Source organism: Fukomys damarensis, unplaced genomic scaffold (genome assembly GCF_012274545.1).
Source record: "Fukomys damarensis isolate Sample0158 unplaced genomic scaffold, DMR_v1.0_HiC HiC_scaffold_12, whole genome shotgun sequence".
NCBI classification, from domain to species: Eukaryota; Metazoa; Chordata; class Mammalia; order Rodentia; family Bathyergidae; genus Fukomys; species Fukomys damarensis.
Window position 1 is genome coordinate 6,072,833 of NW_022900924.1, and position 27,030 is coordinate 6,099,862.

Consider the following 27,030-nt stretch of genomic DNA (forward strand, 5'->3'; position numbering starts at 1 on the left):
TTACGCAGGCCACTGAACCGCTGAGCTAAATTCCGGGCCCCTTCTCCTCTTCCTCCTCCTCCTCCTCCCTCCTCCTCCTCTAAATTAAGGTGCTCATTTTTCATGGTAATCTGAGCCCCCTGTGCCTGATGTTGAAGGATGCAGGGGCCACACACAGAAGGGAAATCTCTGGGGACAGCAGGCCATAGACCAGGCAATCAGTGCATGATCAGCAGCTTCTGAAGCTACACCTGGATCAAGGAAGCCCCTGAAACTCCAGCACCCTGTGTGCAGTGGCCACCAGGAGGCGGCAGAGAGTCATTCGGCGAAGCCACACCACATCTGTCTGAAACATCCCTCAGTTGAACTTCTACCTGGTCACTGCCTATTTCTCTCCTGCAAACAGCAGCCAAATGTGATCTCTCACACTTCCCAGTATAAGGCACAAAATACTTGCTAAATAAGCTTGCTCTCTCTGAATTAAGGTTTTTATTACATGAATAATTTCTCTGGCAACTGAATACAATTGAATTATAACAAACACTTGCACGAAAGATTCCTGGAGTTTATTCCGCACTTGGACATTCATATAAACATTTCTATCTCACTTGACCTGACCCTGGGTTTCTGTGCATACCGGCTATACTAACACACAACACTTGTGATCCTACCTGGGAGCTCACAACCAAATGCACTAACTCATAGCACTTCTTAGCAATTGAGAAAAATTTTCGGTACTGTGAATAGAATCTGTGAGCTTCACAAGGAACTACTTCTCCAGTACTTTTCTATTTTGACATAGGATCTCTCTACATAGAAACATTGCCTGGGTGGGACTTGAATTTGCCATACTTTTACCTCCACCTCTCAGGATGCTGGGATTACAGCGATGCATCCAACACCGGCCTCAGTGTAGGACTTTAGCTGTCTCTCTGCTAAGAAGCTGTGTGATGTGGACAGTGCCTGTGCCAGGCTGAGTTTCTTGCTGTCGTCCATCAGGTGCATTCAGTGGGTCTGCACTGGGCTCAGTCATTGAAGCTCTAAAGTGGAGCTGGGACTCCCCTGACATCTGACTTTTCTAGAAAGAATTCATGGACAGGGTACCCGGCTGCTATAGACCAAAGCCACCTGCCTCGGAGCCAGGATTAAACACAGGAAAGTCTTGAGCTTGTTCAAAGTCGGATGTGTGTCTTCCAGCCCACCACTAGATAGGACCAGGACTACCCGCAGGCAGGATGTCAGGAAGCTTGGGAAACAGCAACTCCATTGCTGATCTCTGAATGCCCAGAAGGCTGAGCAACAATGGCAGGACATAGTGCGGGGTGGAGGCTGGGCCTGCTTAAGCCCTGACAGGTGAAGGAGCCTCCCAGGGCTGTGGGTGGGGATGCAGGGCTGCCCCTACTCTTGCTGTGTACATGAGCCTGAGCCCTGCTCTGGACACCAGAAATCTCCCCAGGGGCACCCTGAGCTGGGCTGATTTACATAATGGGCAGCTCTCTCCTACCAGGGGATAAGAGGCCTAGGAGGAAGCCAACCCAGCCTGGCCTCAGGAAGGAACACGCGGGGCAGCTCTACCATGGCCTGGACCACGCTTTTCCTTGGCCTCCTTGCTCATTGCACAGGTGCCACCCCGGGACCCTCATCTGCCCGCCTGGCCCTGGGCTCCTTCCGGCTGCACCCAGGGTAAGTGTCTGAGGGAAGGAGCGCTCCTCCTTAGTCCCGCATCTGCTTCTCTCTCCCTGCAGGCTCTGTGGCCTCCTATGTGCTGACCCAGCCATCCTCTGAGTCAGTGAGTCTGGGACAGACGGCCAGCATCTCCTGTGAGGGAAACAACATTGAAAGCAAAAGTGTACATTGGTACCAACAGAGGCCAACCCTGGCCCCCGTACTGGTCATGTATAATGATAAAAACCGGCCATCCGGGATTCCTGACCGATTCTCTGGTGCCAACTCGGGCAACACGGCCACGCTGACCATCACTGGTGCCCTGGCTGAGGACGAGGCTGACTATTACTGTCAGGTGTGGGATAGTGGTAATGCTCACAGTGACACAGACACATGGGGAAGTGAGACACAAACCCACCACCAGCCGAGCTCCCACGGCCCCTCCCTGCCCTACCACAGAGACAGAGGCTGCCACAAACAGTTTCCAGTCCACTTGACCCCTGCTCACAGATTCCTCGGACATGGGGGCAGCTCATTTTCCATATGAGCTTGGAAGCAGAACAGTGACTTATTTCCCATTTACAACCTTGACCTCCAGGGCATGAATGACCTTGATCTAATACGGGGCTTGACACAAATGGGTCCAGCCCTCAGCACAGAAAACACTCACTGCAGGATGACAGTGACAACAACGAAGGGAGGTGTACAGCTGTGGCTTTCGCTCAGTGGTTCTGCTGCCTTGCACTTGCAAGCACTTAAGTTCGATATATGGTAATAAAATTTTTTTAAAAAAGAAAGAAAGAAATGCAGGTTTGTGTGACATTTCCAGAAGGAAACAGATGCGAGTCTCTTCTGTGTGTGTGAGGTGCTGGGTCAGCTGGGTTGTGAAACACCCAGTTCCCCTGCTGCACACAGGGCTCCTCCTTCCACCTACAAGGGCCCTTCTCTCCCACCACACTCACTGCCTCCTCTGGCTCGGTGAGGTCCAGTCCCTCTCCCCTGCCCCTGGGCCTCCCCTCTGCACACCCAGCTCCTTTTCCCTGTTCCATGCCAGGGTATGAAGGGAAAGTCAGGCCTATAGCCATGGCCAGAAGCTTCTACCCCTACCAGCTGCGGGGCAGCCATGGGGACACCACTGTAAACGTCCCTGAGAAATCAGCCTAGTCCATAGCAAAGTAGGCCCCAGGGATGGACCTGAGTTCCCTAGAGAGAAGAACCTCTGAGGTCATCCTGGATGCCTCCTCCTGCCACACTTGACTCCATCCTCCAAAATCTTCTCCTTGCTAAAGCTCTGTTTTCACCTAGTTAGTATTGGCTGGCCCCTCCTCATACTCATCGGAAGTTTACAATTAATGTTCAAAGTGAAAATCGAAATACGTACAGATTTGAACATTGATGGATGAGTTCTATACATTCTTTTACTGTACACAAGTTAAAGCATGTAAATTTCAAACTGCCCAACGCATTTAAAATGGAGGCAGTGAGAGGAAAAGGATTGATATTTGTGCTAAATTTCTTCATTGTTCTTCCTGTGAAGTGTGGATCATCCCACTTATTGTTATGATTTCAATGAAATCAAGCTCTCTGCAGGGTCAGTGTGGGCCTAGAATCCAAGGGGCCTCAACTTCTCCCGAAAAATGGGCTTCTGACATGAACTCCCTAATCACAGCTGTGAGGCTGCAGGAGAAGGATGGGGGCCTCTTGCTCGCCCATCACTGCCGTTGTAAAACAGACCTAAGTGACCCCATGTCCTCCCTCTTTCCCTCTCGACCATGCTCCTCTGCATTCCTCCAGAGCTGCAGCAATTTAGTGTAGATCACTACCTCCAGAGCCCTGCCCTTCCTGGGATATTGACAGAGGTCAGCGAGCCCTGACCAGATGTGAGTGCAGGAGGCAGAGCTCTGTGCCATCTCCACCCCGGCCTGAACCTCTGTCCTGTTCCCTTCCCCACAATCCTCATAGGTGTCCTTCCCACGCACTGCCCCAGGATCACCTCTCACAGAACCCTATACGGGCCCTGATCCCGGGCTCGACCTAGGCTGCTGCTTGGGACCACTGAGGATAAACCCATCAGTCTCCTAAGCCTGCAGGCCTCTGGGTCTTCTTAGCCTGCAGTAGGCAGCGGAGATGGCCGGCAAACCGCTAACACCCATCTCTCAGGATGGAGGGGTGCAGGCAACAGAGCAGAGAGAAGCAGCAGAGCCAGACCAGTGCTGAGCTGTACAGCACGACAGCCTCCCCACTCCTCACAGGTTCTTAAGCTTTAACCAGTGCTCTTCCCCAAGGGCACCACCGCCTGTAGGCTGAGCTGGGTTCCCAGGATTTCCAGGCCATGATGGGGAAAGCAGTAGGTTGGGTGGACACAAACCTTCCTCTGAATCTGGCTCTTGCCCTTCTCCTACCAGTCCTGGTACTGCTGTGACCCTATCCAGCAGCACACCTGGCTCAACCCTGGGGCTTAACACTACCGTTCTGCTTGCTTCACACCTGCGTCTGTAGGCCTCAACTTTACCTGCAATGAAATGAGAATGTCTATCCAAGTCATATGATTTTTGGTTTTTTTTCAAAATTAATATTGGTAAAGCCTTGAAAGACTCTAACTACTTAGAAACAGATTCCATGGGGTCAGTCACTGGCCCAGATCTCTGTCTCCTGTCCCTTCATAAGAATCCCAGAGGAGGACTCAGCACGGGATGTTTCTGTTTGCTGGAAACAGGCAACTGCAGGTCTTCATAAGCAGAAAATCCAGTGTCATCAAAACAGCTGTTTTCTCTGATGTTATGGAGATGAGAATGTCTGTGGGTCGTTAGAGACCCAGAAGCTAGGGCGCAACTATATCAGGAAGATTTGGGTGATAACCCAGAGATTAAACCAAGGACAGCCCAACAACAAAAATAAAAATGAGAAAACACTTAAGCAAAACACAAAGACAGACTTCCAGTTCACCAATGGCAAACAGTAGGACAAAGGAGGATGAAAATGATGATAGTGAATCACCAGGACACCCTGAACTCAAAGCACAGGAAGTAGCAAAACAGATCAATCAGGCTCAAGAAAAATTCAAAACACAAATAATTTCCCAGATAGCCATAGAGATGGTGAGCAAAATGAAAATTATGATTTGAGACTCTAGAACAGAAACTGACAAAAAAATAGAAGAGCTCAGCACCATGATAGAAGCCATGAAGGCCCAGCATAAGAAAGAAATGGAAACAATAAACGCCCAACATAGGAAAGAAATGGAATCCATAAAGCAGATTCAAACAGATATCCAGGAGATTTAACACTCTATTGAAAGTTTACGCAACAGAATAAAAGAATGCGAAGATAGACTCTCAGATATAGAAGATAAGATTGCAGTCAGTGACTGTGAAAAGAGAGGTCTCTTAAAACCAGTCAGAGATCATGAGAAATCGATCCCGCAACTCCTAGGTGATACAAAGAAGAATAACATAATTTTGATAGGAATCCATGAAGTAGCAGGAGAAAATGCAAATGACTTAAAAAAGCTGTTCACAGAATTAATGACTGAAAACTTCCCAAAAAGAGGGGAAGAATTTGTCTCTGGGTCCATTTCTCTTTTGCCAAAGATCTCTGTTCCTGTTTCCTATTACCAATCTTTCATGTTGTTCTTCATTTATATAAAATCATGGGAGAAGACAGTGACAAGGCAAAGATGCTTGGCTCATGGTGGCCAGGAAGAAAAGCATAAGAGCAGTGTCGGAGAGGCAGGGGCTAGAAACCATATATAGTACCACAAGTCACACCTCCACAGCCCGCCTTGTTATTCCCAAAAGTGTGCTTTCCTAATTCTCTGGGTGGGTCCCATTCCAAAAAAGTGAACACAACTAAGCTTAATCACCACATCTAAAACTGCCTGTTGTCTTTGGACAAGAGAATGTCATAGAGGGAAATGAGAGAGTATAAATTTGGAAAATTCTGTTTTGAAATCTTTGATTTCTACAAAAGCACGTTTTGGTTTTGGTTTTATTTTGAGATAGGATCTCGCTAAACTGCAAAGGCTGGACTCAAACTTCCAGACCTCCTGTCTCAGCCTCCTAGACTGCTGGGATTACAGGAATACACCATCAGTAACCAAGCACAGATGTCATATATGAAATGATTTAACAAATACCCTAATGATACAGGGCCACTTTCGAATGAAATGACAAGGAGGATGACAAATAGAGCATTTCAGATGTCAGATATGACAAGGAAGAGGAAGGTAAGGTGACCGTAGTCCACCTTCAACTGAGTTTGGGGTCATGATTCATCTCTTGGAAGGTCTTAGCCCATGGCCAGGCCTCTGGAAGGTCAACAGCCCTACTGAGCTTCATCTAACACACAGCACAGCTCAGGAGGATTGGGACAGTGGCCCTGGGGCCATTTCCTGGCAAATAACTGTGAGGGCCCTTGGAGGCCAAGACTGATTTTCTGCCCAAAGAAGCACCTGGAGGAAATTGGGGCTCCTCCCCTCACTCCAATCTACTGTTCTGACCCCTACAGCTAAGAAGAATGTTCTCTGAGTGCCCTCAATGAAGAGCCCCAGGGGAGGAGTAAATTTGCATGATCACTAAACACTCACTGGCCCCATAGGACCTGCAGGGGAATAAGAGAGGCCTGGGCTAGCCCAGCTTGCTGTGCATCTCAGGACACAGAGCTCTGGAATTTCCTCATCATGGCCTGGACTCATCTCCTGCTCCTCTTCTTTTCTGTGTGCACAGGTGACCCTCCCAGCCCTGGTCCCTGAGTTCTCCCTCCACAAACTCTGAGCTCGGCCCAGGCATAGTCTTTGGGTGAGCTTCCTCCACAGTCTCCCTCTCTTCTCTCTTGCAGGTTCCATGGCCTCCTATATACTGACACAACCAACCTCAGTGTCGGTGTCCCTGGAACAGACAGCCATGATCACCTGCTCTGGAGAGGCACTGCCAGAAAAATATGCATATTGGTACCAGCAGAATCCAGGCCAGACTCCCGTGCTAATAATATACGAAGACAGTGAACGGCCCTCGGGGATCCCTGAGAGATTCTCTGGTTCCAGCTCAGGAACAACAGCCACGCTGACCATCAGTGGAGCCCAGCCTGAGGATGAAGCTGATTATTACTGCCAGTCATCGGACAGTAGTGATACTCAACGCACAGTGACACAGACAGATAAGGAAGTGAGACAAGAATACCTTCCCTGTTTGTCTCTTCCTGCAGTCTCAGCAGGATTGGAGATATGGCCATGACTAGCAGTTCGGGTCCAAGTCACCCAGATCTGACTTCCCCAAGCTGCCCTTTACTCTCAACCCACAAGGGAGGCTCTGCAGAGGGAGCATCAGGAGTGAATTTAGGGCTGATAGAACCAGGCTGTCCTGGAGTTTTCTGGGCTCAGGCCTGAGAAGGGAATGGAGACACAAGCAGAAGGAAAGTCAGAGCAAGATGCCTTTCTAATGGTCATGGTTCCATTCCTTGACCCAAGGGGGACATCAGAGGACACAAACTGAATGTTAAAGTTGTACTGATCATGCTTGTACTTGCTGTGCTGGTAACTGTAGTGAGGCAACTGGAGAAAACATTACACTCATCTCTGAGTACAGACAGAACAGTGGAAAGGGCTGCACTTCTGCTGAGACCCGTCCTGGGGATGTCTCCAAAAACCAGGGCCAGGTCCTTACAACAGAAGGCCCCCTGAGCAGGGCAGTTGGCTGAGAGGATGCGCATCCAGTGACTTGTACACTGGATGAGGCCATCCTTGCACCTGTGTGCCTTTGACTGTGTGAGAGCACACGGGTGTACACGAGTGCACATGAACAGTGTATGAGGTGCACTTGTGTGCATGTTGCTTTCAACTTACAAAAATGTCACAGGAAGTACTTACAATGCCAAGCCTGACCAACCTCAATATTTTCTGTGCTTCCTTAACTGTCTCCACCACCTGTCTCCTGAAACTTTGCTCTATCGTCACAGTGAGAATAAAGATGAGACTAGTGACTGGGGGAGAAAACATTCATGTGTTCTTAGTACATGTCAAGTACCAACCAGCTCTCATTATATATTAAATCATTAAATCCTAAGCCCTCTCTGATTCCCGCGTCATCATTACAGGTGGCAACGCTGAGGCATGGAAAGGAGGAGGAATTTGCCTGAAGTCAAGGGTCGAAGGTGGCCAACCTCACCTGGCAGGAGAACTCAGGTCTTCTAGCCCCAAGTTCCCTGTTCTTATTCACCAACCTGTGGCCTTTGGTTGAGCTTTTGAGGCGGAGACACTGGCTTCTCCGTGAGGCTCCAGAAGTTCTCTCTCTGCTTTAGCAAAAGCAGATGACTCAGATTATGACATTGCAAGACAGTACCATTTCTCCACCTCTGCAGAATCTACCAGAAACATAATTTGAACCACATATGAAATCTAAAAATGTCTGTGGGCTGGGGTTGTAACTCATTGGTACGGAACTTGCCTAGCCTATTCTAGGACTGGATTCAATCCCCAGTACCACAAAAATAAAATAATAAAACAAAGTCAGATTGGCTGGTACCCACAACTAAAAAAATAAAAGAAGGTAGGGTTATATTTCATAATATATTTTAATTTGTTTTTCTCTGATGCTGTCATATCAATATGTAATTCATATAAAACAGAGATTAAAATGGACATTGCCTTTATACAATGCTTTGGAAATCCTGTGTATATTTTATACCGATAGCCCATCTCTACCTAAACTACCCACAGAAGGGCTTGGTAGCTGCCTGTGACTCTTTGTCCAAATGGAGGGAATATGTCCCATCTGGGTCACTGGGTCTGCAGAAGCCACTTGGTAGCAAAGAAAGTCTCATGGCCAAGAGAAGCTCACTCGGCAGAGACAACCACTTGCTCTTCCTCCCAAACCAGGACTGTTGGACAGCACCAAGAAATGCAAGAATAAACACGTGGCCACGCTTGTTCTCTTTCCAAAGACGGTAACTATGATCAGAATTTTAAAGAATCTGAGCCATTAAAAGGTATTCTGCTATTTGGTCAGTGAAGTGAGTAATGGTGCATGTGAAGTTTCCTTGATGGCCTTCCAAGGATCCCTGTCATTGGAAAAGTTTCTTTGTTGTGTTTCGTTTGTGTTTTGGGACAGCACCTCAAAAGGTCCAGGCTGGCCTCAAACTCATGATGCTCTTACCTCAGCTTCCTGAGTGCAGGAATTCCAGATAGGTGCTACCACACCCAGCCAAAAAATGTTGATTTTTATACAGAGATTGAGAAGAAAGAAGACTGTGAGTAGGCATTCTCTGACAAGGAATATCTTTCTTACCCACGGGCACTGATCGTAGTCATGAAGGTCGATTCTCTCCAGGATGACCCTAACAAGCTTCATCCAATGTTTTAGCAGAACCCACAACCAAAGCCGTCAGAACTAGACAGCTCTAAGGCCCAGCAGGCCCCCAGGTGGAGGGATTCTGGGGTGTCCAGTGGAACAAGGAGTGGGAGCACCAGGTAGGAAGGGCATGAAGAAGCTGAAGACAGGAGTGGGTGTGTGGGTGCCGTGTGGCTCTCTTCTGAGCTCAACTACTTCTTTTCAGCAAATTCCCAAGAGTGTACAGTGCTTTGGTCCTTGTCCATGGTGACCACAGGTGTCATGCATTATTTCTACTCACAGACTACTAGCATTTGAAGGTGAGTCAGCTTCACTACATCTCAGGAATACTAATTCTTCCCAAAAGGTACGAGGTAACCCAGACCATAGGAACACCAGTTCCTAAAGGCAATACATTGTTTAGGTGACCAGGTTAAAATAGTTCCTTTTTATTAACATTACAACCTGTCTTTTTATTAACATTAAAAAGCTTCTGAGCTTGCCATGACAATTGTCCAAAAATCAAAAGCCTTGAGTGTCTTAGAAGTGGAGCCTTGAACACTAAGATGTGTTGTGCACATGGAACAACTCCTCACGAGGAATGTAAACATTATGTACTACACACATGTACTAACAAACTAAACTAGATAAATAAGTGGGCATTGAAAAAAAAAGAAATGGAATCTTGCTACTCACTTTTCAGGAGGTGAGCCTGACATGAGGAGCATAACCAGGAACCTGAATGTCATCCATGTCCAGGGACACAGGCCCCTTTGGTATATGTCTGGGAGGGAGTGGGGGGGGGTCCCTGCCCCTGTCCACAGGACTTGGGGAAGACAATGCATCTGAATGAGAAACAGAAGGCTCTTTGACCAGGAGGGCCTCAGGCGCCCCGGATGAGGGAGAGACAGGAGGACAAGGGGTAGAAGGGAGGGAGAAGAAAGGACTCTATTTCCAGGCTCTCTTGTGAGTCTTCTGGAGGGAATCTTGAGCCATTCACTACTTGTCCAGGAACTTTGAGAAAAGCATTCAACCTCCCAGTAACAGTTCTCTCGCCAGTTGGCAGCTGGAGAAATTGTGCCTTGTGGATAAGGCTGCTGTAGGGTTGTTATCCATATCTGCTTGGAGGGTCTGACATAAACACTCACCAAAGGACCTGGCATGTCATTTGGGATCTGAATTAGTCATTTTTAGAGCGCTGTCATGCACTTAGCATGTTATTCTTTCTGTGGGCATCAGTGGGCACTGTGGGTCTTGATTTGAGGATACTTGGCAGTGCTCAAGTGCAAAGAGCGTGACTGATGCTCCCTTGAGGTTTCTGCTCTAGAGGGAAATCCCCTCTGCACTCCTGACACTGTCCTTGCCCTTCTTCTAACCATAGGAAATTGCCAGCATGGGGCCTTCAGGCTCAGGGCTTTGACAGAAGCTCAGATAGATACCCTGGGAAAGGAGAAAAGATTTGCATCCATTGCTCCTCCCTTCTCAAATTGCAAACAGACAGAATAAGAGGGCATCTTGCAGAGTCCAGGCCCAGCTGTAGCCTCAGAACAGAACTCCTGGAAACACCTCCCCATCATGGACTGGCTTCCTTTCTGCCTTCTACCTCTCGCGTTCTCCACAGGTCAGAACATCCAGGGCACTTGGGAGACCTATCTCCCTCCTAGCTGCTGGGCCAGTTCTCCGGAGTATTCAGTGTCACTCATATAATTTTATATTCTCAGGTCTCTGCGCCCTGCCTGTGCTGACTCAGCATCCGTTTGCCTCTGCCTCCCTGGGAGCCTCCGTCAAGCTCACCTGTTCACTGAGCAGTGAGCACAGCAAATATTTCATCCTCTGGTATCAGCAGAGGCCAGAGAGGGCCCCTCAGTATATAATGAAGGTGAACAGTGATGGCACCCACAACAAAGGGGATGGGATCTCTGATCGATTCGTGGGCTCCAGCTCTGGGGCTGACCGCTACTTAACCATCTCTGACATCCGCTCTGAGGATGAGGCTGTGTATCACTGTGGAGAGCACCATACAATTGATGGTCAGTTTGGGTAAGCCACAGTGACACAGACAAAGGGGAAGTGAGACGAAAACTTCCCTCCTTTCCCTCTTGCTTCTTAGGGACCTACAGCACCATCCCCATGTCCCTGTCTGTGTCTACAGCCCTGAGCCCTGTATCTCTCCTCCTTGCAAAATTCCTCATCCCACATCTCTGCTCCCCAAATTTCACTAGGCAGAGATCAACTTGGGTCACAGTTGCAAACATTTTGACAACACAGCCTTCCTTTTTCCATATCAGTCTGTGGAGACAATGCCAGCAGAGACCAGACCAACTCGGGGAAGAGAGGGCTCTTAGAGAGTGGCTGGTCCCTGAGAGAAGTGATCTTGTCTCCTGGACCCCCATCAGGCCCTAGGAGCCATTGTGGAGCTCCACTAGGTGATAGCATGCTGACCAAGGGTTCCAGAGGTGAAATTCAAAGCTGGCTACCGTGAGTATTCTTGGTCACCACGGAATAGCAGGGCCCTGTCAGCACTGAGGGTGGTAAGCCAAGAAATAATGAGAGAGGTTAACATCAATGCACACACACATTTTATTTTCCAATGAGCAAAAGATTTTAGTAGACATTTCTCTAAAGATACACAGGTGCCAGATCTACATTATATAAATATATTCAGTCATTAGTGACTAAATAAGTTGAAATAAAATCACAACATACTACATAGCTAAATTTTAATGAGTCGTTTTCTGTATTTTTCTGCATTTAACACACTGATTATATCTATCCCCTCATTACCTTCCCTTGGAACCCCACTACTCAGTCCTTCCTCTCATCTAATAATATCTTCCCTTCCACATTCATGACATCTGTGCTTTTGTTTTGTTTAAATTCCACGTATTATAGAAAATGTGCAGTACTTGTTTTTCTAAGTCCATCTTTTTTCACTTGACATGATAATCCCTAATTCCATCAATTTTCCTGAAAAAAAATTTACTCCTCTTTGTGGCTAAATAACACTTTATTGCATATATATGCCATGTTTTCTTTTAACCATTCATCCACTGATCAGCAAAGAGGCTGATTCCATGCCTTAGCTATTAATTGTGCCCTAATACACATGGGTATGCACATACTCCTAAGGTATGCTAACTTTAATTCCCTTGGTATATACCAAGGGGCAGGGTATGATCACACCATATGGTTGTTCTACTTCGAGTGTTTTGAGAAGCCATAATACTTCTTTCAATGGTGGCTTTACTATTTCTCATCAAAAGTGAGGAACTATTCCTTTTTCCTTGCATACTTGCCAGCATTTATTGGGATTTTTGGATTCTTTGAAAAATCTTTCTATTACTCTATGTTTGTGACATGAGAGTGACTACATTCAGCTTGGCATATATGTTGCACATCTTGATCATTTTAACTCCCCTCACGACTCCCACTCTCCCCTCTCCCTCTTTCCTTAGACCTCGTTCCCATCTCTATAGAGTCTACCTCCATGTTTCTTAACATGGCTCTTTTTGTTTGTATATTTCACAAACACATGGAAGTTGAACAACACTCTCCTGAACAGTCAATGGGTCACAGAGGAAATTAGTCCGTTTTTACAAATAAATAATGATGTCAGTACAACATATAGGAATCTATGGGACACAATGAAAGCAGTTCTATGTGGAAAATTCATGGCATGAATGCCCATACTAGGAAAACAAAGCAAGTTCAAATAAACTACCTAAAGATGAATCTTAAGCTCCTAGAAAAAGAAGAGCAAGAAAACCCAAAGCTCATACAAGGGAGGAAATTATAAAGATCAGAGCAGAAATCAATGTAATGGAGACTAAGAGAATGATACAAAACAAATCAACGAATTGAGGAGTTGGTTTTTTTAAAAAATAAATAAAATTGGTAAATGCTTAACCAATTTTGACACACACAAAAAAAGAAAAGGCTCAGAGCCATGCAATTAGGAATGAAAAAGGTAAAGTCACAACAGATCCAGCAGAAATCCAGAGGATCATCAATACCTATTTTGAGAACCTGTACTCTAATAAATGGAAAACACAGAAGAACTGGACAGATTTCTAGATACTTATGAATTACCAAAGTTGAACAAGATAAAAAAATTCTAAACACCCCAATTACAATTAATGAAATTGAAAATGTAATTTAAAATTTACCAACAAAGAAAAGCCCAGGTCCTGGTGGCCTCACTGCTGAATTCTACAAGAAATTTAGAGAAGAACTATTCTCACTACTCTTTAAACTTTTCAATGAAATTGAAAGGGAAGCAATACTTCCAAATTCTTTCCTGGAAGCAAGTATTACTTTGATTCCAAAACCATGGACCCAACAGAAAAAGAGAACTACAGGGTTATCTCCCTAATGAACATAGGTGCAACAAGATACTGGCAAACAGAATACAGAGGGTCTTCAAGAAGATCATAGACTCTGGCCAAGTCAGATTTATCCCAGGGATGCAAGGATGGTTCAACATACATAAATCAATAAATGTAATACACTATATTAACAGAGTCAAGGACAAAAACCCTATGATCATATCAACAGATGCAGAAAAAGCACTCAGCAAAATTCAACACTCATTCATGATAAAAACCCTGCAGAAAATTGGAATAGATGTTCTTTATCTCAACTTGATTAAGGTTATTATATGAAAAACCAACAGCCAACATCGTATTAAATGGCCAAAAACTGAAAACTTCAATCAAATCAGGAACAAGGCAAGGATGTCCAGTATCCCCTCTCCTGTTCAATATAGTTCTGGAAACATTAGACACAGCAATTAGACAAGAGAGAGAAATAAAAGCAACAAAGATAGGAAAGGAAGGAGTTAAGCTGTCGCTATTTGCTGATGATATGATATTCTACATTGAAGACCCAAAAATCTCTGCCAAAAGACTGCTAGACTTAAATGATGGATTCAGTAGAGTAGCTGGATACAAGGTAAACATTCAAAAATCAGTAGCCTTCTTGGACACAACAGACTCATTGAAAGAGAAATTAGGAAAAAATCCCTTTCACATTAGCGTCTTAAAAAATGAAATATCTAGGAATCAGTCTAACAAAGGGGACAAAACAGCTCTACATCAATAACTACAACACTCTGAAAAAAAGAGACAGAAGAGGATATAAGAAAACAGAAAGACATCCCTTGCTTCTGGGTAGGAAGAATCAGCATAGTGAAAATGGCCATACTTCCAAAATTGCTATACAGATTCAATTCAATTCTGATCGAAATTCCAACAGCATATTTCACTGAACTAGAGAAAACAATCCAAAAATTCATTTGGAACAAGAAGTAACCTAGAATAGCAAAACCCATTCTAGGCAACAGAGATACTACAGGGGATTTCACAATCCCCAACTTGAAAATACACTACAAAGCCATTGTGATAAAACAGCATGGTACTGGCAAAGAAAAAGACCCAAGGATCAGTGGAATTGACTGGAAGATATAGAAACAACTACAGATGTACTCAGTTACCTCATCTTTGACAAAGGAATCAACCATCCCAACTGGAGGAAAGATAGTCTCTTTAATAAATGGTGTTGGAAAAACTAGATTTCAACCTGCCAAAGATTAAAAACAGACCCTTATCCTTTGCCATGCACTAAACTAAAATCCAAGTGGATTACAGATCTAAATATTAAAAAAGAAACACTAAACTTGCTGGAGGATAAGTTAGGCAGAATTCTCAAAGACATTGGCATAGAAAAAGACTTTATGGACACATCCTCAGTAGCTTGGGAACTAGCACAAAGAATCAACAACTGGGATCTCATCTTATTAGAAAGCTTCTGCAACTGCAAGAGAAACCACCAAATGTGAGGAAAAAATTTTACCAGCTGCTCCTCAGATAAAGGTCTACTATCTAGAATATATAAAGAACTCAAAACAAATCAGAACCCCCAAATATAACGACCTGATTAAAAATGGGCATCTGAAATGAACAGACACTTCTTAAAGAAGTAAAAGCAGAAAATAAATATATGAAAAAATGTTCACCGTCACTAGTCATTTGAGAGATGCACATGAAAACAACACTGAGATTCCACCTCACCCCAGAAAGAATGGCTGCTATCAAGAAATAAACCAATAACAAATTCTGGTGGCATTGTGTGGGAAGAGGAACCCTTCTCCATTCTTTGGGGGAGTTCAGACTGGTGCAACCACTGTGGAAATCAATATGGAGATACCTCAAACAACTAGGATTAGAGCTCCCATTTGACCCAGCTATCCCTCTGTTGGGTATCTTTCCAAGAGAATTTAAAGAATCATACCACAGCAACATATGTGCACCTATGTTTATAGCAGCACAGTTTGTAATAGCTACAACTTAGAAACATCCCAACTGCCCATCAATTGGAGACTGGGTAGAAAAGATGTGGTTTTTTTCAAAATAAAAATTAAAAAGCCATAAAAATGGGAAACTGGTCATTTACAGGAAAATGGATGCATATTGAGGCCACACTCTTACGTGAAATAAATAGGACACACATGTGTAAATACCAGTTTCTCTGGTATGAAAAACTAAAAGTGTAAATATGATCCAAATTGTATAACTGATAATGTGAAATAGGAAGAAAAGGGCTAAAGGTGTAGGGGAAGTGGGAAGGGTAGGGGAAAGGAAATAAGGGAAAAGAAAAAATATGAGAAAAGGAAAAAATGAGAACCAAGACCTGTCATGTAAAGGTACATGATCCCAGTGATGAATGTAACTCTACTGTATACCTAAAAAGTACCAATAAATGCAATTTTTTAAAAAAAAGATGACATAACCAAAACACATTGGAACTATCATACAAAATGATCAGCATGGTCATGGGACAAACAAAATCTGGAAGAACTAACAAAAATGGATCAAAACATGAATGAAAAAATTGTCAAATATATGGACTTTGTGAAAAGGTGTAAAACTGACATCCCAAAGATAAAGACTTCCATAGAATTCATAAACAGCAGAAATAACCAGTGTGAAGCTATTGTTCTGGAAATTGAGGACATGATTATTTACTCAAAGAAACCTCAAGAAAAATTCATCCATCAGCTACTAGATAATACCAAGAAGATAAACTAAGGCTAATTGGAGTTAGAGAGAAACTAGAATACAGAAAACATGGAATAAAGACTCTGTTTGCAGAAAACTTTCCAAGTATGAGAAAAAAATATATTATTCAGGTAAGCAAGGCTTACAGAGTGGCAAATAACTATGATAAAACAAAGAAGTTTCCCATCATGACACATCATAGTCAAAATCGCAGATGTCCAACAAAGACACAGAATCTTTTTTTTTTTCTCTTAAATTATTTTGGTACATTTTAGGTATACAATACATTTACATTCATCATTGGGAGCTTGTATGTATCTTGGTTCTTGTTTTTTCCCCATTGCCAGCCCTCCCTTCAACCCCTCCACTCCTCCCTATTTGCAAATATGATATAAGAAATAAGTGGAAAAAATGCAGAATCTTAAAAGCAAAAATAATCACTTATAAAGGTGAAGCAAGACACAATATTATCACAACCCACCACAAAGGTACCTACAACCTACCACCACCAGCTTACATGTCCCTCCATCCTCCCTGACCTGATCACTGTAACCAGAGAGAGGCTTCTACAGAGTGGACATTCTTTACTTCACATGGATGTACACCATATTTTTCCTCTTTTTTTTTAGACAGGGTCTTGCTATGTAGTTCAGGCTGGCCTTGAATTCATGGAAATCCTCCTGCTTCAGCCTCCCAAGTGCTAGAATTACAGGTATGCACCATAATGCCCAGGTATTTTGCCTATTTTTGATAGGATTAGTAAGAGATATATTTTCACACACCACAGTCCTGAGCCGTCTTAACTTTCTCCAATAAGATCCCACAACTGGAGGAGATTGCATTTACAACCACTACCTGTCTGAATCTCAATAGAATCCATTTCTACTTCCTGGATCCATTTATTTTAGTTAGATTCAAAAGTGTGAATCCCGTGGCAATAAAACTGAACCACAACTCATGGCCCATCCAGAACTTCACAGTGGCACTGATCTATGCTGTCCTATGTGATAAAATACAGTGCAGTTTTTATTGACTGTCTTGGTTGGGTGTGGATGGGTGAAGCCTCCAAAGTTACCATGATCTTTCCGACTGGGATAGCCCCAAGGCAAAATAATAATAATAATAATAACAACAAAGTGGGAATTTTCTAATAAAGCAGATGATCCATTTCAATGACATAATGATAGATAAAGAAACGACAGCTAAACAAGAACGTAAACCCAGTGGAACCCAACTTGTATTAAGCTTAGATAAAGACCACACTCATTGTCTTAACTCTGTACCCCCATTTAACAAGGAGGACATGAAAGGCTGTGAATCTGTTACTGGGTTTGGGGTGCAGGAGTCTCCTTTTAGAGGTAGTTTCTATGTTCTTTCTGTCCTTAGCAAAGAATTGGTCAAGACAAGCACAAATGGTAATATAGTTTACATTTATTAAAGATAAGAAAAAAGAGGCTCTGCAGAGTGAATTTGGGTCAAGTAAATGTAGGAAAAAAATAAGTGCGCTCTACAAGGCTGGACTACTACTGAACTATGGGAGTAACAGCTGAAGGCGCCTCCTATGGCCTGAGGCTGAGTCTGCAAGGCTGCCCTTTCCCATTTTGTCCCCTGAGCCCTGTTCTGTACCCCACAAAGCTCCTCCAGCACCTACCCTGGGTGAAGACTGATTTGCATAATGGACAGCTCTCTCCAGTAGTGCATAAGAGGCCTGAGAGGAAGCCAACCCAGGCTGGGCCTCAGGACGCAGCATTAGGGCACCTGCACCATGGCCTGGACTCTCTTCTTCCTTGGTGTCCTTGCTCACTGCACAGGTACTACCCCAGGGCCCCTCCAGCCTGCCCAGCTCAGGGATCTGGGACCAGCCTGTTCTTGCCTCGGCTCAGCAGGGCCCCGGCTCTATGGGTAGGATGTTCGGGAACCCGCTGCAACTTGGGGGCTGTAGGGCAGAAGTCCACACACTGTGCTCACTGGCGTCTGTGATCCTGGGAGGGGTGCAGCTGCCAGGAAAGAAAGGCAGCTTAGCGAATATGTTCAAATGCTCTGTCCTCAAGCCTGGGCCATGGAATGGGGGTCATCGCAGAGGCTGTCTTGTGGGCCTACAGAATCCCTGCATGTTAGCCAGGACAGGTGAGGAACTGTCTCATGGGAAGCAGCCTTCGTCTTCAATCTCACCTCTGCTTTTCCTCTTTGCAGGCACTGCGGCCTCCTCAAAACCGACTCAGCCTTCACCACTGTCAGTGACCCTGGGACAGACAGCCAGCATCACCTGTGAGGGAGCTGAAGTAGAAAGCTACAGTGTGAACTGGTACCAGCAGGAGCTGGGCCAAGCTCCTGTGCTGATCATGCATTTGAATAACATCCGGGCCTCCGGGATCTCTGATCGACTCTCTGGCTCCAAGTTAGGGTCAACAGCCACTCTGACCATCAGCGAGGTCCAGGCCGAGGATGAGGCTGTCTATTACTGTCAGGTGTGGGATTTCATTAACGACGCTCACAGTGGCACAGGCAAATGGGGAAGCAAGACAAAAACCAGCCTGTTTCCCATAGTCTCTTCCTGCCTTGGTTACACTGACAAGAGAGAACTCTCCACAGGGAGTGGAAGTTTCTAATCCTTCCCCATCCTCACATTCCTGACAATGGCTGGGGTCAAGTTCCAGGAACCTCTCCAGGCTCAGCTGATTCTTTGTAACAATGAGTAAGACATCTTGAATGATTTAACTTTCCAGCTCCCTAAACCCACAGAAATTCCGTCCATCCAGCCCTCACACAGCATCTCCGGGGTCTCAGGAGAGGGACATCAATGGAAATTAATAAAGTTTTCATGAGATAAGGCAGGTTAAGGATGGGTTGCTAAAGCTTGGTGACCTCCATGGCATTACAGATCCAGCGAGAGGACACGGTGCGAAGGTCTCGAAGTTAGGGTTTTTTTGTTTTTTGTTTTGGTACTGGGGATTGAACTCAGGCCCTTGTGCTTCTGAGGCAGGCGCCTGAACCACTGAGCTAAATCCCCAGCCCAAAGCTAGTTTTGACCTGTAAACATGTATTTGATAATGGCACTCTTTGCCCAAGTGGAAACAATGCGCTCAGTCAGATGCTTACATGGACAACAGGTTTTTAGTAAAGTCCCAGAGCAAAGAGTGACCTTAGTTATCATCTTTAGCCTCATCCACCCGGGCACAAAGATCGAGGTTGAGGGCCGGGGATTTAGCTCAGCGGTTCAGTGGCCTGCCTTGCAAGTGCAAGGACCCGAGTTCAGTCCCCGGTACCAAAAAAAACATCATGGGTCCAGTGGTGAAGCTGACATAAGTGGGCTCAGTCCTCAGCAACCCTAATAGTCACTGCAGGATGACAGTGACCACAAGAGAGGGAGGCGCATACAACATCCTCAGAGGAAAGCAAGCACACACACGTCTCTGTAAGGCAGCCCTACACAGCACAGCAGCCTCCACCACCACCTGGACTCTGGATCTTGGTGCCAGCCAGGCCATGATGGGAGATGGCAGTGAACTCTTTGGGACACAAGCCTTGCTGCCCTCTCTGACACTCACATTACCCCTTCCTACCCAGGTCACATCTGTCCCACAGAGCCCTGGACCCGAATTAAAGACACTGGACCAAAGCCCAGACTTGGTAGCACTGGTCTCTGCTCTAGCAGCATCAGAGCCTCTGGGCTTCAATCTCCCTGCTATGAGGTGGGGGAAACTATACTGACCATAAGAAACTGATTTTTTTTTTCAGGACTGGGGATTTAGCTCAGTGGTTCCACTGCCTGCCTCAAAAGCACAAGGTCCCAAGTTCGATCCTTGGTACCAAAAAAAACAAACAAACAACAACAAAAACAAAAACAACCAGAAAGAAAGAAACTGATTTTTTCAAAACTGAACCCAGGAAGGGGACTTATTAATTGAAGACAGATTCAGTGGGGCCTCACAGAAGTTTCCAGGCCTGAAATCTCTTATACTTTCTCTGCAGGAATCCAAGGAAAAGGGCCCATCAAGGGGTATGTTTTCTCTGTAGTGGAACTAGGCACCCCAGGTCTAGGTAAGCAGTCTATGCTTATGGAAAGGGCAGCTGGTGCTGAAATCCTCAACTGTGAGCTCTGAGGTGTGTGATGCAATAATAATGCTAGTAACAGAGTTGGTGACGGTGATGACTGTGATGTAAGAACACTGTGGAGACTATGGAGTTACTCTCATTACAGTGGGGGAAGGACCGGGGCTGGCTCCACAAAGACAGTTGTTATAATTATATCTGTACAGTTCACAGACTACCAGCTGTCAATGGAAGTTTTATGCGCTGGCTTTAGCGGGCAAGAGCTTGTTGAAGGTTGTGGGACCATGGGGCTGAAATCTGCACACTGTGCTCAGTGGCTAGTAGTAGCCTCAGGGGCTGCTTGGTAAGAAAATTGGGGCAGTTTTTTCATATATTCTAAGGCTATATTTCAGGCAAGCCATGGACCGTGGGGTGATATTGATGAGAGAGGGGTCGTTAAGTTCCAAGAAGTCTTTGCAGCTTCTCCAGTCCAGGCAGGCGGTGGATCACCTATAAGGTTCTTTCATGTTTTCCCAACTCTTCTTTTCTCTCCCAGCAGCCTTGTGGGCTCCTACCAGCTGACTCAGCCATCCTGAGTGTCAGTGACCCCCAGGGTGACACACCCATGATCACACTCCAGAGAATTATTGGGGAATAAATATGCACCTTGGTACCAGTAGAAGTCAGGCCAGGCCCCTGTGCTGGTCATGTACAGAAATAACAGCCTTCAGGTATCTCTGATTCTCTGCCCCCAATGCAGGGAACATGGCAACTCTGACCATCAGTGTGGTGTTGGCCATGGGTGAAGGTGACTTTTACTGTCCCACCGATGATGGAAATGGTGGCAACATTCAGTGACTCACAGTGAGACAGACAGATGGGGACCATGGGATGGGAACCCTCCCACCAAGGCCAGGCTCTCATTATCACCCGCTTTCTTACAAATGCCTTGAGCTTTGCTCTCCACACACTCACCATCACTACAGCCCGAGTTTGAGGAGAGGAGTATAGATGTCTGTTAGATAAGGGGATCTTTCATGGAGTTGCATTTTAACCCCAAAACCTTGTCACTTCAATCCGGGGCCTTGCAGAGTCTGGTTTACAGGTTCCTAGGGTGGAAAATGTCTCCAGAGAGCCAAGTTCCTGCATGAGAAAGCAGTCTCTTCCCTTCCCATCAACATACACGGTGGCAGGCAAAGGATCCGCTCTCAGGCCATTTCTTCCTGAGAACCCAGCCCTGAAGAAAGATGGTGGGTTCTGAGCCCAGTAGGATGATGTCTGTAAGAAGAGATGTGCTAACTGTGGGTTTCCCAAAACAGAGTCATGAAGAAGAAGAGCAGACGTGGCTCTGATGAGTGAGCAAGGGCAGACACAAACCTTTTCAAAAGGTACATTTCATTGAGAATGATATGGCTGCATTACAAAATCCCGTGTGTCTACCTTGGAATTTGCCTTTGTGGACTTGAGATGAGCACATCGCTCCTTTCTGCACCGTGGCAGAATCTACCGGCTACCATCCCTGTCACCCTGCTGCTCGAACCTTGTGCTCTACAACTCAGCACTGAACCTTCCCCACTTCTGACACTTGTGTGGAAGCAACATTCCCAAGGGCACACATGCCGCTTCCAGAAGCTGGCTAGACCGTAAGGACTTCCTGCTGCTTCTTGGTGGGAAAAGTGAGGTGTAAGAATACACTCCTTAGTTCGTGGAAGATGGCTCAGAACGTTGAGATCAATTAGGCCCCAGTAATTTCTGCTGACCTGGAGGAATGAGTCTTCTTACGGTTTATTACCACTGCTTGAGGGCAGATGTCTCCCATAATCTTCCCGTATACTTGCCACTTCAGAGAAAGAACAATCGTGTGACACAATCACCACGGCCGGGTGGCACCCTAGGATGTTTTACTAGGTATAAAACGGGCCCAAGTCCCCACAGGCTATTATGACGAGGGAAGGGGAGTTCATGAAGCCGAAGGAATGAACTGTGGATGCTCACAGTCGTTCATTCCATGTGAATGAGCAATTTGGGATCCTGTTCTCCTAGAGGAATAGAAAACAATTCAATTTCCATATCAGTGGTACATACCGTACACCTGAAAGATTCTAAATTTGGTGCCAACATTGAAAATGTTACGCCAACATGACTGGATCTCTTGAAATCTGCTTTCACCTTCTAGGATCAATTCAACTGTGGTGAAGCCAGCTCAATCAATAAAGAGCATACAGCTTATCAACAAACACCAAGCCAAAGCGGTAGCCAGAGCCATCCTCGTATGAGGGCTAATGGGGCTGCAACGGTTGCACCTTCCGGAACAGCACCCTTCAAGGGCGTGACACACAATGTGCGGAGGGCACCTCCACCCGGAGACCTCGACCTGTCTCCCAGTTGGCTGCACAGCAGGTTACTCAGCAGTTTGTGCCCCCTACACAGTCAAAGAAAGAGAAAAAAGATAAAGTGGGAAAAGAAAAACAGGGAAAGGAAAACAACAAACAAAAAGAACAGTCATAAGAAAACCAGGCCTACGTGGAAAAATGTGGATCAGAGTAGTTTTCAGCCTTTGGAAATCACCATCAGAGACCTAACGTCATTATTGCAGCCTTTAAGGAGAAAACAAAGTATCAGCTGCTTGTATCAGCACTGACATCTCATGGAGATGGAAAAACAGAAAAAAGACTATCACTCTCTGATTTCAAAAGCACTGAATGTCATCCTTGAGTTACTATAGCTACCACTTTTTTATCCAGCTAATGGAATATTAAGGCACGAGGGCTATTTTTATGGGAAATCCCAAACTTCCAAACAATGCTTCAAAGTTGGAAAAGGCTGCTTTAGTTGATTAAAATCCAGACAGTTTCACCAGGGTGTTCCTAACCAGCCAAGAGGTACAAAGCTAATCATCTTCCCAAGTGCCTGAGCTGCTTGAAGTCAGGATACAGCAGTGTCCCCACAGAGGCATCAGGAAGAATCAGCAGCAACAGCTGAGTCCATCAGAGCCTAGAAACTTTTGGCTAAGCCCTTCTTACATTCTTCGCCTGAGCCCAGGCAAATTTCCTGATATGGTCTCAATGATTATTTTCAGTCTTGGACCTCAAAAGTTCTGTTCTTCTTTCTTCCTCGCCAGAGACCTTAGGACCTTAATCACCCTCTCAGCCCCTTCCTTTCTCTGTCAAGTACATGTCCCACCCTTGGGGTTGCCAGAAGTTTGAAAAATCTGGACACTAGGAAAAGTGTGACCAGTGACCCACCCGGGACTCTAGACAGGAGGACCCAAGACCAGAGGTTCACACAGCAGCTTAAGTCTCCATCGGCCCATGTGGGTAGTACAGGACAGAGAGGAGGGCCTCCTAACCATCTTCCCTGAGCAACTTCATCTCAGATATACCAAGGAGGAACCAGGTCACAATATGGCTGCTGCAGCTCCAGTTTTCACACCTATAATCAAGAAGAAAGAGCCAGCACAAATAACAGCTGTTTTTTACCTTCATGCCAACAAAAGTTCTCTGAGAAAAATTCCAGTCAACTGACGTGTCCTACAGAACGGCACTGGGTCACATAATCAGTCCTGCCTGAGAGGGACATAGGATAAACTAGCATCTGGCTTTCACATAATTACAGGGCATGATGTACAGGTAGACATTGGTGGGGACTGTCCTCTGGATCAGAGAACCAAGTATGTGCCTTACAATCTCCTATCCACAAGACAGGAGACTCCTATCCTGTCTGGTTCACACTGAATTCCCGGGATGGATTAGGGATCAAGACAAGGGTGGGTATGAATAAATAAAAATGCGAATGAATGCTCTCTCATCTGTGTTTGTTGCAATGGCCACCACCAACCCATGTTGCTCTGCACCTGACGCCGGGATCTCCCAGTGCCACTCACCAGCATGACCATTGTGCACTCCCGAGAAAGGTGTAGGAATGACTGGATGGTGCCGCCCCTTATACAAGCTGACATCCATATTTTCCTACGTAATCTGAGCCCCTTCTGCCTGGTCGTGACACAGTCAAGGCCACACTGACAAGATGAAGTCTTCTGCTGGGCCAGCGGGCCTTGCATCAGAGAACTACAGACCTGAGCAGCAGGCTTTTCTATTGGTACTGTATATCTTTGTGATACATAACAATGGCATTCGTCTTAGGGAATTAGTATACATAGATATTGCACCTTAAATATTTCTTTTCCTCTTCCCCCCCCTTCTATCCCTAGATACCCTCCCATCTCCACATGGTCTCTCCGTTTCTTATAATCCCCCTTTTTTATTTTTCTCTTTAAATTATTTATACTTTGAGTTTCTTAAATTAAAAAAAAATGCAATATTTAACTTTGTGTCTGAGTTACTTCACTTAGAATTATGGCGTCAAAGTGCATCCATTTTCCTATAAATGACTTGACTGTCATTTTTAACTGAGATATGTTACGTTTTCCTTATTCATTCATCTGTTGATGGACATACAGGTTCTGAATCTGTACTGGACCAGAGATCCCCTAAGCCTCCAGCAGACAGTGTTCAAGAGCAACCAGGAAACTGTCCAAAGTCAGCTGGGACGCTGTGGTGGACTCGGGCATCAGGGAAACTGAGAAGGTTACTGACCAGTACCTGAGACCCGAAGAAAAGGGTGTCATTTTACTACAACATCACTTTGGACACTAATGTACAAACTCTTTCATCCTATGCCTCTCAATCCCAATCTCAGATTTCTCTGAAACAGATCCAGGTATTTCTTTCCCAACAGCCCCCTCCATTTCTGCTAAAACTCTTGTCACTGTTTACAAACGCCGTCCCGTGTGGCCACGTGTGTCCTATGTCCTTCCTCTTGCTCTGCCGGACACGGCTGCTTGTCATGAGAGCTCCTCTCCTGCCCCCTGCACCTGGTCTCTGCTCTCTCCTGGAGCAGCTGCCCAACACTGCTTTCCTGATTGTGCAGTAGGAGGCACAGCACTTTCATTAGCCTTTTCTTCACTTCAGATCTTGTGTATCTGATGCATTCCTCACTGCAATGAAGACAACTACGTTATAATAATGTTCACTTGAGAGTTTGTGGAGCTTGCAGCCAGCTCTCATTCTCTTAAGGAGCCAATATTTCCCATAGTACCTGAACTGTACCCCAACAAACACTGGGAAGACTGAAGCACATCATCTATGACCAACTCTAGGAACTCACAATGGAGGGTAGAAACATAGTGCTTGATGGCTACTGAAACACTCTGTGTGGGAATTTCATCCTGGCTCTGCCACTGAGGAAATCTGTAATCTTTTACGTGACTGTACCTACCCAAGCCATCTGTGGTCACTTTTAGTGCGAGGTCTGGAAAGTCACTTTCATTGGTGCCTGAAATTGCCTCTCACAGCTGAAAATAGGTCTACACTTCACATGTGGAATCTGCCACAAAACCTTTAAGGACAAGAAACCCTTGGAACCCTGAGCTGAACTACCCTCCCAGGACGGAGTAGAAGGAAGAGCCTGTTGTCTAGGAAAATTCCTGGGACACGGTGATGATTCTCTGGCAACCAGCAGGCAGAGACAGAGATGACAAACTGGTCAGGATTTGGATTCTCTGGAAAAAGCAAATAGACTAATCATGAGCTCTGCGGGCTAGCAAAGGCGGGAGCTTCCTGTGGGCTGAGGCTGAGGCTGAATCTGCAGGGCTGGCCCTCCTCTTTTTGTCCCTTGGGGCTGAGCCCAGGTCTGTACACCACAGAGCTCCTCCAGCCCTGGGCTTGAACTAATTTGCATAATGGGCAGCTCTCCCCAGCAAGGGGATAAGAGAGAAGCAACCAGAAGGATACCAGCCCCGTCTGGATCTCAGGAAGCGGTACCAAGGGAGCCTCTACCATGGTGTGGACTCTCCTGCTCCTCAGCCTCCTGACTCACTGCACAGGTGCTGCCTCAAGGCTTCCACCCATCCTCTCAACCCAGCACCTGGAACCAGCTTTGCGCTGACTTCACTCAGCATGGCCCTTCCTGGGTGGGCGGAATGTTCGGGAACCTGTTGCACAATGGAGGCTGTCGGTCTGAGATCCTCACACTGTGCTCATTGGTCTGTGCAAGTCTCCAGGGCTTCAGCTGCCAGGAGATAGGGGTGGATCTGGCCCTGTGTTCAAAGGCTCCATCCTCCAACCAGGCTCATAGGGCAATGGAGCCAGGCTGATACCAGAGGTTGCCCTGCGAGCCCACAGAACCCTCACAGCTCATCCCAAAAACTGGGGTAGTGGTGTATAGAAGAGGCCTTCAACTTCACACATTTTCTTTTCTCTCTTTGCAGGATCCATGGCCTCCTACAAGCTGACTCAGCCATCATCACTGTCAGTGATGTGGGGAAAGACCGCCAGGGTCACTTGTCAGGGACACAGCATAAGAAGCTATACTGTGAACTGGTACCAGCTGAAGCCAGGCCAGGCCCCCATGCTGATCATCTATTATGATGACAGCAAGCCCTCTGGGATCCCCAACCGATTCTCAGGCTCCAACAAAGTGAACACAGCCACCCTGACCATCAGCAAGGTCCAGTTTGAGGACCAGGCTGACTATTACTGTCAGGTGTGGGACAACAGTGATAAGAACTCACAGTGACACAGGAGGATGGGGAAGAGAGATATAAACCTGCCACCGATCTGGCCCCGTGGCTCTTGTGTGCCCTGAATATATTAACAGGAAGTGGGTGTTTCTATTCCCATGTCGCTGTCAAATCCAGGATGGTATTTTCTGCTTCTATGAACATATTCATGGTATTTTAGCTGTTGTGCTGAATCTATACACAGCTTTTGGCAGTGTGGCCATTTTACAGTATTAATTCTGCCAACCCAAGAACAAGGGATCTTTCCATTTTCTAATAACCTCTTTGATTTCTTCAGCGTTCTGCAATTTTCATCATCAGTTCTTTCAACTCCTTGGTAGGTCTATCCCTAGGTATTTAACTTTGTCAGAGCTAATGTCAGTGGAATTTTTTCCTTATTTCTTTCTCAGTAGGTTCA

At 45.8% G+C, this 27,030-nt stretch overlaps 2 gene segments (V, D, J or C); both read left to right on the forward strand.

Moving 5' to 3' along the window:
* The window catches only part of LOC104848104, a 115,704-nt gene that overhangs the window by 62,038 nt on the left and 26,636 nt on the right, over positions 1 to 27,030 (forward strand).
* Positions 10,512 to 27,030, forward strand: part of LOC104848103 — a 38,216-nt gene continuing 21,697 nt past the window's right edge. Inside the window, 2 exon segments of the V gene segment in view lie at positions 10,512 to 10,587; positions 10,688 to 11,006. Of these exon segments, the coding sequence occupies positions 10,542 to 10,587; positions 10,688 to 11,006 (365 nt within the window).